Genomic DNA, 11,847 nt, shown 5'->3' on the forward strand with positions numbered 1-11,847 from the left:
GCTCCCACCAGTGGAGAGGACAACCAACGTTTTCCCCCCCCCCCCCCCCCCCCCCCACCCCCCCCCCCCCCCCCCCCTTTTTTAAAGTAAAAAAAAAAAAAAAAAAAAAGCAGACTCTTTGGAACCACTAACAGCAATAGTCAACAAGTAATGTATTTATATTTACAAAAAAAAAAAAGTAATGTATTTATTTTTTAAAAGAGTATTTTATTTATTTACTTTTGTTGTGAAAAATGGAAGAAAAATTTTCCGTAAATTTCGTTTTCTCATGGAATTTTCATTTTTAGCCAAACGGAGTCTTGAAAGGTCATAAACCCCTGCAGAACCTTCAAAACCCTCGTCTCATCTCCAATCCCAAAAATTTCTGGTTCTTCAACAGAGAAAGTGATGGCTTGGCGCAGCGGATCGTTTTCGAGATCGTTGATCTCTACTGCAAGAGCTTCTTCTTTCAGGTCTTCACCGCCACTTCCACGCGTCCGTCCCCCACCACTTGCCGCACCCCGTCTACAATCTCGCCGATTTTCATTTTCAACCAGGTGTCCGAGAACAACGCTATTCAGGGTTTTGGAATTTGACACATTCTTCCTATGATTATTGTTTTGACTGATTTCTGAACCTCTTGGATAGGACTATGGGAGAGTTAGGATGCGCGCAATCGCTACTGCCGCTGCACAGTGTGGTCGCTGCAGCTCGCCTCACATCGCACCTCGCTGTCAACGCGCGTGCGTGCTGTGAGTTGTCTCAGGGTACCTTCTGCCGTTCTTGTCCAGATCGCTAGTAGTATCTTTGTGAGTCCTACTGTTTATGGGAAAAACATTTTGGCCACAAAAAAGAACTTGGACTTTGTTTTGAACTTTTTCACCCTTCTGACCGGAATTGCTTTGTTTGAGCATCTTCTATTGGATTTATTGTTCCCCTAGTTTTCATTTCATTCTTCTTCTATATCGGGTCAATGGTGCTTTTGATTGATGGTATGAATATTAAATTAGCCTTTTTTTGTTTCATTATTATTCTTTTTTCCTTGCCGTCTTCCTGGCTTTCAAATGTGTTTTAAGAAGAAATTGGGATTGGGATTGATAGGAAGGAGTGGAAAAGATGGGTGATTTTGCGAGGCTGTCAAAGCATCCGAAGACAGGACAATAATGCCATATCGTAGGTTATTTTGTTTCACTTTTTTTTTGTTTTTTATTTTTATTTTATAACCAAAATGTTGAAAGGATTGGTTTTTTTTTTTATGACGAATGTAAACACAAGATTCTAAATTTCTACTCCTGTTGGTTATACAATTGACTGTTTTATTCGAGTTTCTTGACTGATGCTAGGTAGTTGTTTCTTATAGGTTGCATTTTACAGCCTAGTGAACTTAGTCTATTTGGTAGTCAAATGCCCATATATTTCTACTTCTTGTGAATCTTTTCGATTCTGATTTTCTTTCTTGGGTGCGTATGGCTTCTGTTGTTGCTTTGCCTGTTTATGCTTTCAGAGTTTCGTGACCTATAAGGATCTGTGTAAATGGTGGAGTACATACATATATTTTTGGTAGGCATTTTAAAGTTAATTACGGTGCTTTATGTGATGAGTTGCAAGTGTCTTAACCTGTTACATATGATGTTTTGAGTTCATATATTCATGTGGGAATTTGAAAAAGAACGAGTATGAATCATCCACGGGCATGCTCTTTTTGTTAATTTGTTGCATTTTAACATGATGCAATCTATTACTTACTTGCTAAATCTTTGTTCATCCATATTGTTGGCTTCGTCATTGGTGTTATATAGGTGAAGATCAACAACTGGTTAACATGGATATCCTAGATAACCATCAATGAAAATTTACCGGTTTTGAGGCCCCCACCAAAAAAGAAAATAATAAGAGTTTTTTTACAGGTGGCCCCTTAAAGTGTTGGAACTTTAGGCTTCCCCTCTTAAGTAAAAAAAAATTACTGGTGACCCAATTCCAACAAAGTTCAATGTTACTTGTTACCCACTTTACCCATCCTGTTAACCAATTCAAAATTTGAAATTGAAATGACCATTTTGCTAATAAGGGGGTGTTATGACCAAATTAACTTTCCATACCCAACCCTTAGGTCACCCATCTTCTACCTACACCTTGCCGGAAACTGCCCACCACACCCCTCCCCCTGCTGGCGACCATGGCCCCCACCTTCCCTTGACCCCTTGCCTTAAATCACCCACCTTCCCTAAAACAGTAATACAAACAGAAAATCTCATAACTAATTGCAAATGCATCTTAGTTATAACCCTAAGGTCAACAAAACGAGGATGGAGACACCTACGAGTTGGATGCACGCCTCAATTTACGAGGCAGAGAAGGTGGAGCTGAGAAGGGGATTGAGAGAGAGGAGAGCGAAGGATGTTAAAAGGCAGAGCACAAAGTTCATAGAAAACCCTAGATTGCTGATCGTCGTCTCCTCATTTTGGCAAACCCTAACCCTAAACAGAAAAGTAAGAAGACAAAAGATGAAGAATCTATTCCTTTATGCGGATAAAATAGTAATAATTACATTGAATTGAAACCCAGAAAGGAGAAAAGGAAGATAATGATAAAGAGATGTCGTGGTTGAAATGGGTAAAGGAGAAGCTTTGCTTTGTTTCTCTTGCAGTTTGTTTTCTGGATTTATTACCCTGTTGATTATATTTGGATCTTCTATTTTTCTCTCAATTTTCCTGCAATCAAGGCAAATGGATAAACTCATAAACTAAGCTCAATTTATCTACCTTCCAAAAAGAGCATTTTATCCTTATCCCTAAATCTCAGTAATAGAAACAAAAACCGTTTGAGATGATCAGAATATAGGGAGTAAATGAATTCCTTCTCTAAAATGGTAGATGGAATTGTAATTAGAGAGAATAATATGAGTCAGACAAGATGCATTTTCGAATAGCTATGAGATTTTCTGTATGTATTCTTGTTTTTAGGGAAGATGGGTGCTTTCCGGCCCCCGGGGGGAGGGAAGGTGGGGCGATGGTCACCAATAGGTGGAGGGGTGTGGTGTTTTTTGGCGGTGGTGGGCAGTTTCCGGCAAGGTGTAGGTAGAGGATGGGTGAAGGGAGCCCTCCTAAGGGTTGGGTGTGGGAGGGTAATTTAGTCATAACACCTCCTATGGGCAAAATGGTCATTCCAAATTTTGAATTGGTTAACAAAATGAGTAACAGTGGGTAACGAGTGATATTGCACTTTGTTGGAATTGGGTCACCAGTAATTTTTTTGACTTAAAGGGGGAGGGTAGAGTTTCACCCCACTTTAAGGGACCACGGGTAAAAAACTCCAATAATAATAATAATAATAATATGTGGTAAAAAACTGGTACATCATAATGCAGTCAATAATCCAGGGATTTGAGCTATCTGGACCAATAAGGGTAAAGGATACTTTACTGGAAAATCAAGAGGGCTAGGGGTGGGGGATGTATGAGTTCGAGTTGTATAACCTCCACAGATGGATCCTACAAATAAATATTTATATGACGTGATGAAGCAGTACCAGCCCCCACACAAGCTTGTGTGAATCTGAATCATCACCAGACACCACTTGTGTCTTCATGCTGTTAATACCAGGCTCCAGGGCACAACATGTGATGAACATGCATAAGAGTGAACTCAAATTGGATGGCACTACTTGGGGGTTTGTTTGCCTACAACATTCATTCTTTGTAATTCTGAAATAGTTTATGACCAATTACAGACATCAGCTTATTTTAATGAGTGATATATAGTAATTTATTATTATTTTTTAATTTCTAATGAGGTGGACCTTAGTGCAATGGTAAGGCTTCTCTATTGTGACCAAGTGGTCACCAGTTTGAATTTCAGGTCACATCCTCTCTGTGAAGCAGTGTGTATATATGCCTACACCCAGAAATTGCAGATAGGAGCCTTGATCCTGGTTAGTCTTCCTTGCTATTTGACTTTAGTAACTCATAGACTCTTAGAAAGTCAACATGAGATAAGTTGACTGGAGAGTTCTGAGCCCCATAAGAAGTAATTTACTCAGTTTTACTTTGTTTTATATATATAGGTTGAGGGATTGTTGTTCTTTTATTTATAACAATCGTAGTTAGTTGTGAGCTGCTTAGGTGAGGATTTTTGGGCAGTAACATTTAATGCCATATATAGTCGATTTTTACATGGAATCTCGCATGTGTGCCATTGGTTAGCATACCTGAATTGAGGCCCCTGTCCAGTTGAAGACAAATCCTTTGTGCCTGACGTTCGAAGCTACAGAGAGCATTATTTGAGTTTTAACTTCCATATGTCTACTCCATGTTTTTTGCATGGGAGGCAAAAATTGAAAATGAATTTGTTGAAGTAGAATTGTTATATGAGTATTGCTTAACCTAGTGAGAGCTATTCATTGTCCCTTCCCATCCATTGAATTCTTCAAGTTCTCCCAACCTGTCAAAATCAGTGTCCGTTAAGACCCTTCAGTGTCGCTGGAATTTCATGGAAATTTGAGGATATTTTAAAGCCTTCAGGTTGCCATTCTTGTACTTCGGTAAAATGAGTCACCTCCAACCCCTCATCTTTATTTTTGAATCCTCTAAGATCAACCTGAGTTTTGTAATTGCCCTCAACTGACTCACCTGGCGGGTGGGTGGTGGATCAACAACAACCCACATTTTAATCAAGCACTCCCCTAGCCCTGTGGGAAACTCAATGCTCAGCTCCCGGCAACTCGGCCAAAGGGAGATTACGGGGTGGAACAGCATGCAGAGCACATCCAAAACGGAACGAGGGGGAGGGAACCGGCCCCACCAGCGCAAGATTGAACCATAATTCAATAAATATTTTGGGAATCGAATTCTCCAAAATCCAACCAACGTAATGAACCAGCCGGTTTGAAGTCGGTTTGAATCTCATTTGATCCGCCAGCCACGCCCTAACAAAATTTATCTCAGATTATTCTCAGGAAACTTAAAGTTACCCAGCCCAATCCAACCTTCCATCTTTTTCCTATATATGGATCAATTCATCCCTTCCCTTTGCTGGAAACTTGATCCATGTCCCAATCGAGCCATTCTCGATTTCCCAGTTGGAAGATTACCTTATTGTTGACTTCCGAGAAACTGAAACCCTAACGCTGAATTGTTGAAACTTAAAACCAGCAATCTTCCCGCATCTGTGGAACCCCAAACCTTCAGTAGCGTGATGTGCATATCATAGAATTTGTGGTGTGGCAATTTGAAAGTACTGCTGAGGTTTTAATTTCTCATGCTGATGATTAGTGTAGTCTTCATGAAATTTATTGATAATATGTTCTGGTAATATCTCTATTGGGATATGGTAAACACAGTTTTTTGAAAAATGTTTATGCTGCATATGACTTGAGTATTTGTAGGCTTAAATAGTACTCTGAATTATTGTGGAACTTATGTTGCACCTGTGGTGCCTTGCAGGTACTTGAATGGCCATGGCTGTCTGATCAGCACACTGGGTGCTAATATGTTTTTGGGCAGTAGTTGTTGTTGAATCAATCTGTGGAAGGTTCTCCTTTGTAGCTTTGGACTTTGTTGAGTTAGTGAGTTTGGCAACTTTTCTGCTGGGGGGAAAACTTGGAACTTCCATTTTTCTTTACGTGTGGGAACCATTTAGCCTCTATAGGTGAACACTGCAGGCTGGTGTCTTCACAGCAATATCATTTCTGGTGTTATTATTTTTATAGTTTCCCCCTCTTCTCTGATTATGTTATCTTGTTTACCTTCATTAATGCTTCATGCATCCTTGCAGCATATTTTGTAATTATGCATGACAATGGGGAACTGTTATGAACATTGTTAAGAGTCCGAATTCTTTACCAGTGGAATTTGTCTAAAAGTTTTTGGCTAAAAAGTGGGGGAAACAAGGTAGCTTCCGTTAAACAAATGAAGAAATTAAGGGGTCTGTTACACTACCCATCAGGAAGCAGAGAGTCCATTGTATTTATATGTGAGTACCCCTGGAACCTTCTCTCTGATAAAGATCTAAAGTTCTGTTTTGAAGTGTATTCTTCGGTTGGTAAGTATCAAAAGGAGATTAGTCCTTTTGAATTGGAATATGAATGAAGAGAAACCACTCGCTACAACCGAAGATAAAATGTAGTGAAGCAATTGCAACAGAAAATTTTAATAGTTGTGTTTAGCTGGACGTACAGTTGATCAGATGTGATGAAAACATGAAGTTTTAGTCCATGCATGCCACTAGGTTAGATATGGCTGGAATGTGGAAGAATGGTCCTGCATTTATCTTGTAATCGTAGTCAGATAGAAGGGGGTTTTTGGAATGGGGAGAGTATCTGATCATAATCATGGCAATTGGAAGACTTGTTTCGATCTGTTTCCATCCTGAGCATTAGTTTCTCAAGAGAAATTTCGTGTGAATACTGAATGCATGAGAATGTGTGGTACAGGATAGATCATTATCCAAGTGCTTACGCCAACATCCACTAAATCCTGGAATCAGAATTCAGAACAGAAACTGAAAAAGGAGAAAGAGACTGGAGCTCCATCCTTGCTCGCAAAACAAACAACGCAGTTTGGTGAGGCAGGTCACATCAGTTGTTTCAGTGCTGCTATTCTTCTGAGACTTTAGGGTTCCTGAAAGGATGCCGATGAGATAGATTTGAAAAGTCACTGTTTGAAACCCAGTTGAAAGCATATTTGGATCCCCATAGTGCAAACTGCAAAGTGGGAGATGTTAATATTTGCCAACACTTTTCTTTCCTCTTTTGTTTGGATCGGGTTACTGTCAGTGTCATGCTCTCTGTGCGACTGTGCGTCGATGTGCACTGTATTCGTATGGGGAGAAAAGGCTGGTGGTCCTGGTGGCTGGAAAGATCTTAGGCTTTTAGCCTTACTTGAGTTGAAAAACTGTGTGTGTTTGAATGTGTTATCTTTGAAAATAATGGTTACCCATCTCCCACCTTGAATTTGTTGCCTTTGACAGTTATGGTTACCCATTACACTTTCTTTTCCATAACGGAGACTTCATTGTTAAGCTCCCATCTTTACGAAATAAGAAAAGAAAAATAGGAAAAAAAATGAGTTTTGAGACTTGAGTTTGCATTGGCTCTTTGATCTCGACTTGGTATGCTTAGAGCCTTGTTGGCCTCAGTAGGGTATATCATTTGTATTCTTGGTTGTTCTCTCATCCCCCTCTACTTTTGAGTTGATGAATCCTTTATTCATCCAGAAAAATGATGAAAGCTCCAAAAGGAGTTGGGAATACCAGAATCAACTAAGAAAGAGGAATTTTAAGTATGGGGTTGAGAAACTGTAGGAACCAGATCCAACATAATTATCATTATCTAGGAACAAAAATTAGGTCCCCAGAATATTTATAAAAGCAGCCAACCAGAGTATTACTTCCTTGGGGATTCTTGGGTCTAAACTCCTTTTTTCCTCCCTTTCTTCCATCTTCAACATTTAATAGAAATCAACTTGGAAACCAACGTGTGGCAGGCAAGTGAAAGAGGTCGAATATTTCTTTTTCCCACTTGATTGCTTCAAGTTCACATCATACTGCATGTTTCTTTACTGCTGTTACAGGAGGCATATCTCCTGGACATTCAGATTTCATTAGAACTTTCAGTTCTTAGGCAGTCCCCTTAAATCTGAGGTAAAATTGGAACTCACCCGGAAAAATAATGGTCAAATTGTACAGCTTGAAATAGTTTTAGGCATGAGAGCAAACACTAGAGGAAAGATTTCCTCTTCTAAACTAACTAGTATATATGTCATATTGGCTTCTTATTTGATGAATAACCCAAGACTCACCCTTTTTATTTTTCAATGTTTCCAACTCCTTATAACTTCCTGTAAGACAAGTTTCCCATTCAAGCTACTTGACCCATCAACCAATGTAAGTAACCTTTCATTACTAAAAGCTTGAAATCAAAACTGCTATTCAAAAAATTACTGTACAACTGTCAGCTAGCTAAGATGAGCAAACAAGCAAGCATCCATTATGGGGGAGTCTAATCCTGTCTTCTTGCCAATTTTGTTTTAGTAACTCCAGGATTCTCAGAATAAGTGCAAGTGGTCTCTATTCACTTCTCTTTCTATATATAGATCCAATGCCCACTACTTATTTCAGGAGAGACAGGGAGGCCCACATGAAGATCACATCCACAGAGATACTATATTTATTTTTTCTCCTCAAGCAATTAAATAACTCACCACCATATCTACTCTCCCCTTTTATCATCATTATTATTTGAAGTTCTGATCTGTAAACCCCACCATCCCCAAAAAAACCATTAGCAACAGTAAACCAGAATTGATATCCTCAGAGAACCTCATCTTTGACTCAATAGTTTTCCGAAATCTCCAGAAGGGCTATTAACTTTCTCTATCTGTATCTCATAAACCAGATTTGATAACCCAATAGAAAGGTGATGACTGTTGAAACAGAAAATTTTATGGAAATCCACTATTTTTTTCTGTTTAACTAGTAGACTTTATGTCAAAATTTTCTGTTTTCAGATTGTGTCAAAACTTGCGACACTGCAATAAATTATAAGTTGTAGTCTAGATTGCCAAACACTGACAAATTTCTCTGGTTTGAGTGGCCCACCTGTACTGGACTTAAAGCTCCATTAGCTTTTGTAATTTTGACACCATGCATGTATCTGAGATCTGACCATGTTACTGTGCGAGTCTATAACTACTTTTGTATTAGATACAGGACAGTAACAGCATCCATCACTTGCATACAGTGAATTTGAATTAGTAGAGAATGACTAGGATTGGTGATGGAATTGTTGCTGGGCTGTCAACCCTGAATTTTCAGTTACTAAAAGGAGAACCATATAAAGTTGGTTTGAAATTGGATCAAAAGGAAAAAGATGAGAAGGAAGGAATCCTAACCTTTGCCATGAGAAATAGTAAAAGATGATATAAGCATTGTCCCTGGAATACCAATTACCAAACAATCAATAGGTGGGGCTGTTGGATAGAAAAAAATATCAGTTTCTTTAATTATCGAAAAAGATATCCACTTGCCACTTCCTATCCCTTATGACAACTCCTCCTCCATTTATTCCCCAAAGCCACAACCATTGCAGGAGAGGCTTTACTTCAACTTTCTTGGGTTCTTCAATTTCAGGGTTGTGGTGAGAATGATTACTCAGAGCAAAGAAGAATCAACTAAAATATTGGAAAACCAGAATGATGATACCGAAGATGATGGAGCTGAAGAGGAAGATAACTTTGGGGAGTGGTTGAGTTTGAGCCTAGGCAGAAATGAGCCCCAGGTGACAGAGGACTCTGATCACTTCCCATCAAAACCAGTTTCAAACAGAGTCTTCTCTTGCAACTTCTGCATGAGAAAGTTCTTCAGTTCCCAAGCATTGGGTGGTCATCAGAACGCACACAAGAGGGAGAGAGGAGCTGCAAGGAGGTTCCAGTCTCAGAGAGAAGTGGCAATGATGAATCTGCACCTCAGTTCTCCAATGGTTCGATCACTAGGTGTTCGACCCCACTCACAAGTGCACAAGACAGGCAGGGAAGAAACAAAGATGGTGGCACGGTTTAATGATGCCAACAAAGGCCTCATGGCATGGTCACAATTCATGCTTGAAGAGGCAACAGATTCGATGTGGCCGGGAAGCTTTCGTGTGGATCCCCAACAGCCCAAGCAACCTCCAGAGCTACATAAGCTTGACTTGAATCTTCGACTCTAGATCACCCACCTTCAATCACAATGATCTGAAAACGTACCTGATAAACTGAAGCATCAAAACACTCGTAAGAGGGCTCTCCAAGACAATGAATTATCAACTGTTTTCATCTTGTGTATTAGTAAATATCAAGTGTATTATGCTTTCAGTTCTGAAAAGTTACACCCCAACATATGTTGATAGCTCTTTTTAGTTTTCCTCGAGTTCTGCTGCATTCTAGAGACACAAAATGAATGATAATACAAATTTATGATCAACCATTCATGACATTGTTAAAGCATAATTTGTAGAACCTAAACATTGTCCACCCATAACGAGCCAGATTAGAAGAGCATCCCTATTTGTTCCCTTTCCAAGAGAAAATAATGAAACTGGAAGAGGAATATCTTCACTTTCTTAAGACTCCATAATGTAATCAAGTCTGCACTGCTGGCCACCCACCACGCTTGAATTCTTACAGTTTCCAAAAGCATTTCATTATTGTATGGTTCCACTAATTTAGATTGTTCAGAGTTGAAGCAACCAGAACATGTTCCAGAATCCAAATCAAGTTTACTTTAGTAAATTCTCTTCAAGATAAAGATCTCTTACTTGAAAGCTACCAGTTTTGGGATTCACTGCATAAGTCTCTTCTTATCATGTTCATTTTCCAGGACCGAATATCTGTACACCACTGGTGAAGATATTCCTTGGCCTTACTATTGTTGGATGAGACTGCCCAAGGCAGTGACAACTTCTTCCAGTAAAAGCTTGTAAAGGGGCACAATTCTGTCCCCAGGTTTCCTTTCACAAGAAGAGAAAAAGTTTAACCTATATAGAAATTTAGATAACTGACAGTTGGTCAACAGTGATGGCGAATCTAGAGTCAAGAAGCTACATTACCCCAAAGGTTCGACAAGCTAAACTTAAGTTTCTCTCTAGAAAAATAGCCTTAATATACCTGTTTATTTGTTTTTATTATAATTAATTAAACTAAAGGTTCAGCTCTCTCTCTCTCTCTCACACACACACTACCTGTTCTTTCTTTCCTTTTTGGGGCTTTAGGAAATTTCCTAATATTCTTGATTGAACATTTCACCCAATCCGTAGTTCAACAAATGAATCTACCAGGTGATTGAATTTCCATCTCATCAGCTTTATATGGATGGGGTTTCCCTACACCATGAAAAATGTCATATGGGCTACTTGTTCCTTGGCTGTTTCAGTCAGCGGAGTTGGAGGAGTTCAACTTTTGGGATTTCTTCTGCAAGTTTTTGCCTCTGAAATAGTTTGGGGCATGTGGGAAGCACAGGAATTTTAAATGATGTGAGGTTGAACACGAGCAAAAGCCTGCATGGTGTAGCACATTCAATTCTCACATAAAAAGGTCTTAAGTCGGGTATCAATGTCGTGCAGTAAAGTCTACAAGAAGAATAGTAAACAGTCCTTCCCTTAATTGAAGTAGAAGTCATTCAAATTGACCTTGGGATCTGCAAGCTTGTCAAGTTGAAAGAGACAAAAAACAGGCGAGTGAAATCAAATCAATAATAAATTTTGTACTTTTAACACCTTTCAATGTGTTATAGCAGCTCTTAAACAGTTAAAAACTTAAAATATAGTCATTAATTATATTTTACTATATCTTACAATTAATGTATTTCCTTAACGTTAATAAGACCATCTATGACCAGACCTACTATGATATATGGTGTAGAACGTTAAACTATTAAAAAGTATCATATAGATAAATACAATGTAGTAGTAGAAATGAGAATAACCATTATAGATGAGTGCAAAACTAAAAAAAATAAAGGAAGAAATGATATAAAACGTGGTTTGTGGTTACAAAAACCCATTTTGAGTAGTCCTTTAAATGACCCTTTATGGAAAAATAATTTAATTCAAATCAAAGCAATTAAGAGAAGTAGTTGCAAACCTAAAATATCTTCTAAGAGATCAGGTTCCACAATCACGGACAATCATTTGTCCTGTAAACCAGTTCTGAAGTTCAGAACAGTCCAAAGAGGGATGGGTATTCCATCCCCATTGATAATGAGGGATGCTGTGTCCATTCCCTGCTGGAACCCTCTAGCCTTTGCTTCTGGGAAACACCCTGTATGCCAAAATCCCAATGTAAGATGTCCCTCTAGCAATGTGATGTGTTGGACCAGAGGAAGACACACAAATCCC

The 11,847-nt window shown here is 38.9% G+C and overlaps 2 protein-coding genes across 5 annotated transcripts; both read left to right on the top strand.

Moving 5' to 3' along the window:
- Positions 1-279: 279 nt before the first annotated feature.
- On the top strand, positions 280-6,485 carry LOC149014513 (protein NONRESPONDING TO OXYLIPINS 2, mitochondrial-like). 4 transcript variants are annotated; one of them, XR_016173627.1, is made up of 4 exons: positions 281-536; positions 628-746; positions 1,081-1,156; positions 5,420-6,485. XR_016173627.1 is itself a non-coding variant. In XM_089157030.1 (4 exons), the coding sequence occupies exons 1-3, from the start codon at positions 388-390 to the stop codon at positions 1,101-1,103; spliced, it is 291 nt and encodes a 96-aa protein (XP_089013156.1). In that variant the 5' UTR covers positions 281-387; the 3' UTR covers positions 1,104-1,152; positions 5,420-6,482. The 4 variants fall into 4 exon arrangements, 3 of the variants coding, with proteins under 3 accessions (XP_089013155.1, XP_089013156.1, XP_089013157.1); XM_089157030.1 differs by having other exon boundaries at positions 1,081-1,152; positions 5,420-6,482; XM_089157029.1 differs by lacking the exon at positions 1,081-1,156 and having other exon boundaries at positions 280-536; positions 628-788.
- Positions 6,486-8,884: 2,399 nt separating this feature from the next.
- Positions 8,885-10,331, top strand: LOC149014514 (zinc finger protein 4-like). Its single transcript, XM_089156874.1, has one exon. The coding sequence runs from the start codon at positions 9,118-9,120 to the stop codon at positions 9,679-9,681; it is 564 nt and encodes a 187-aa protein (XP_089013000.1). The 5' UTR covers positions 8,885-9,117; the 3' UTR covers positions 9,682-10,331.
- Positions 10,332-11,847: the final 1,516 nt, after the last annotated feature.

Source organism: Hakea prostrata, chromosome 5 (assembly GCF_041222555.1).
Source record: "Hakea prostrata isolate BN-2017 chromosome 5, UWA_Hpros_2, whole genome shotgun sequence".
NCBI lineage: Eukaryota > Viridiplantae > Streptophyta > Magnoliopsida > Proteales > Proteaceae > Hakea > Hakea prostrata.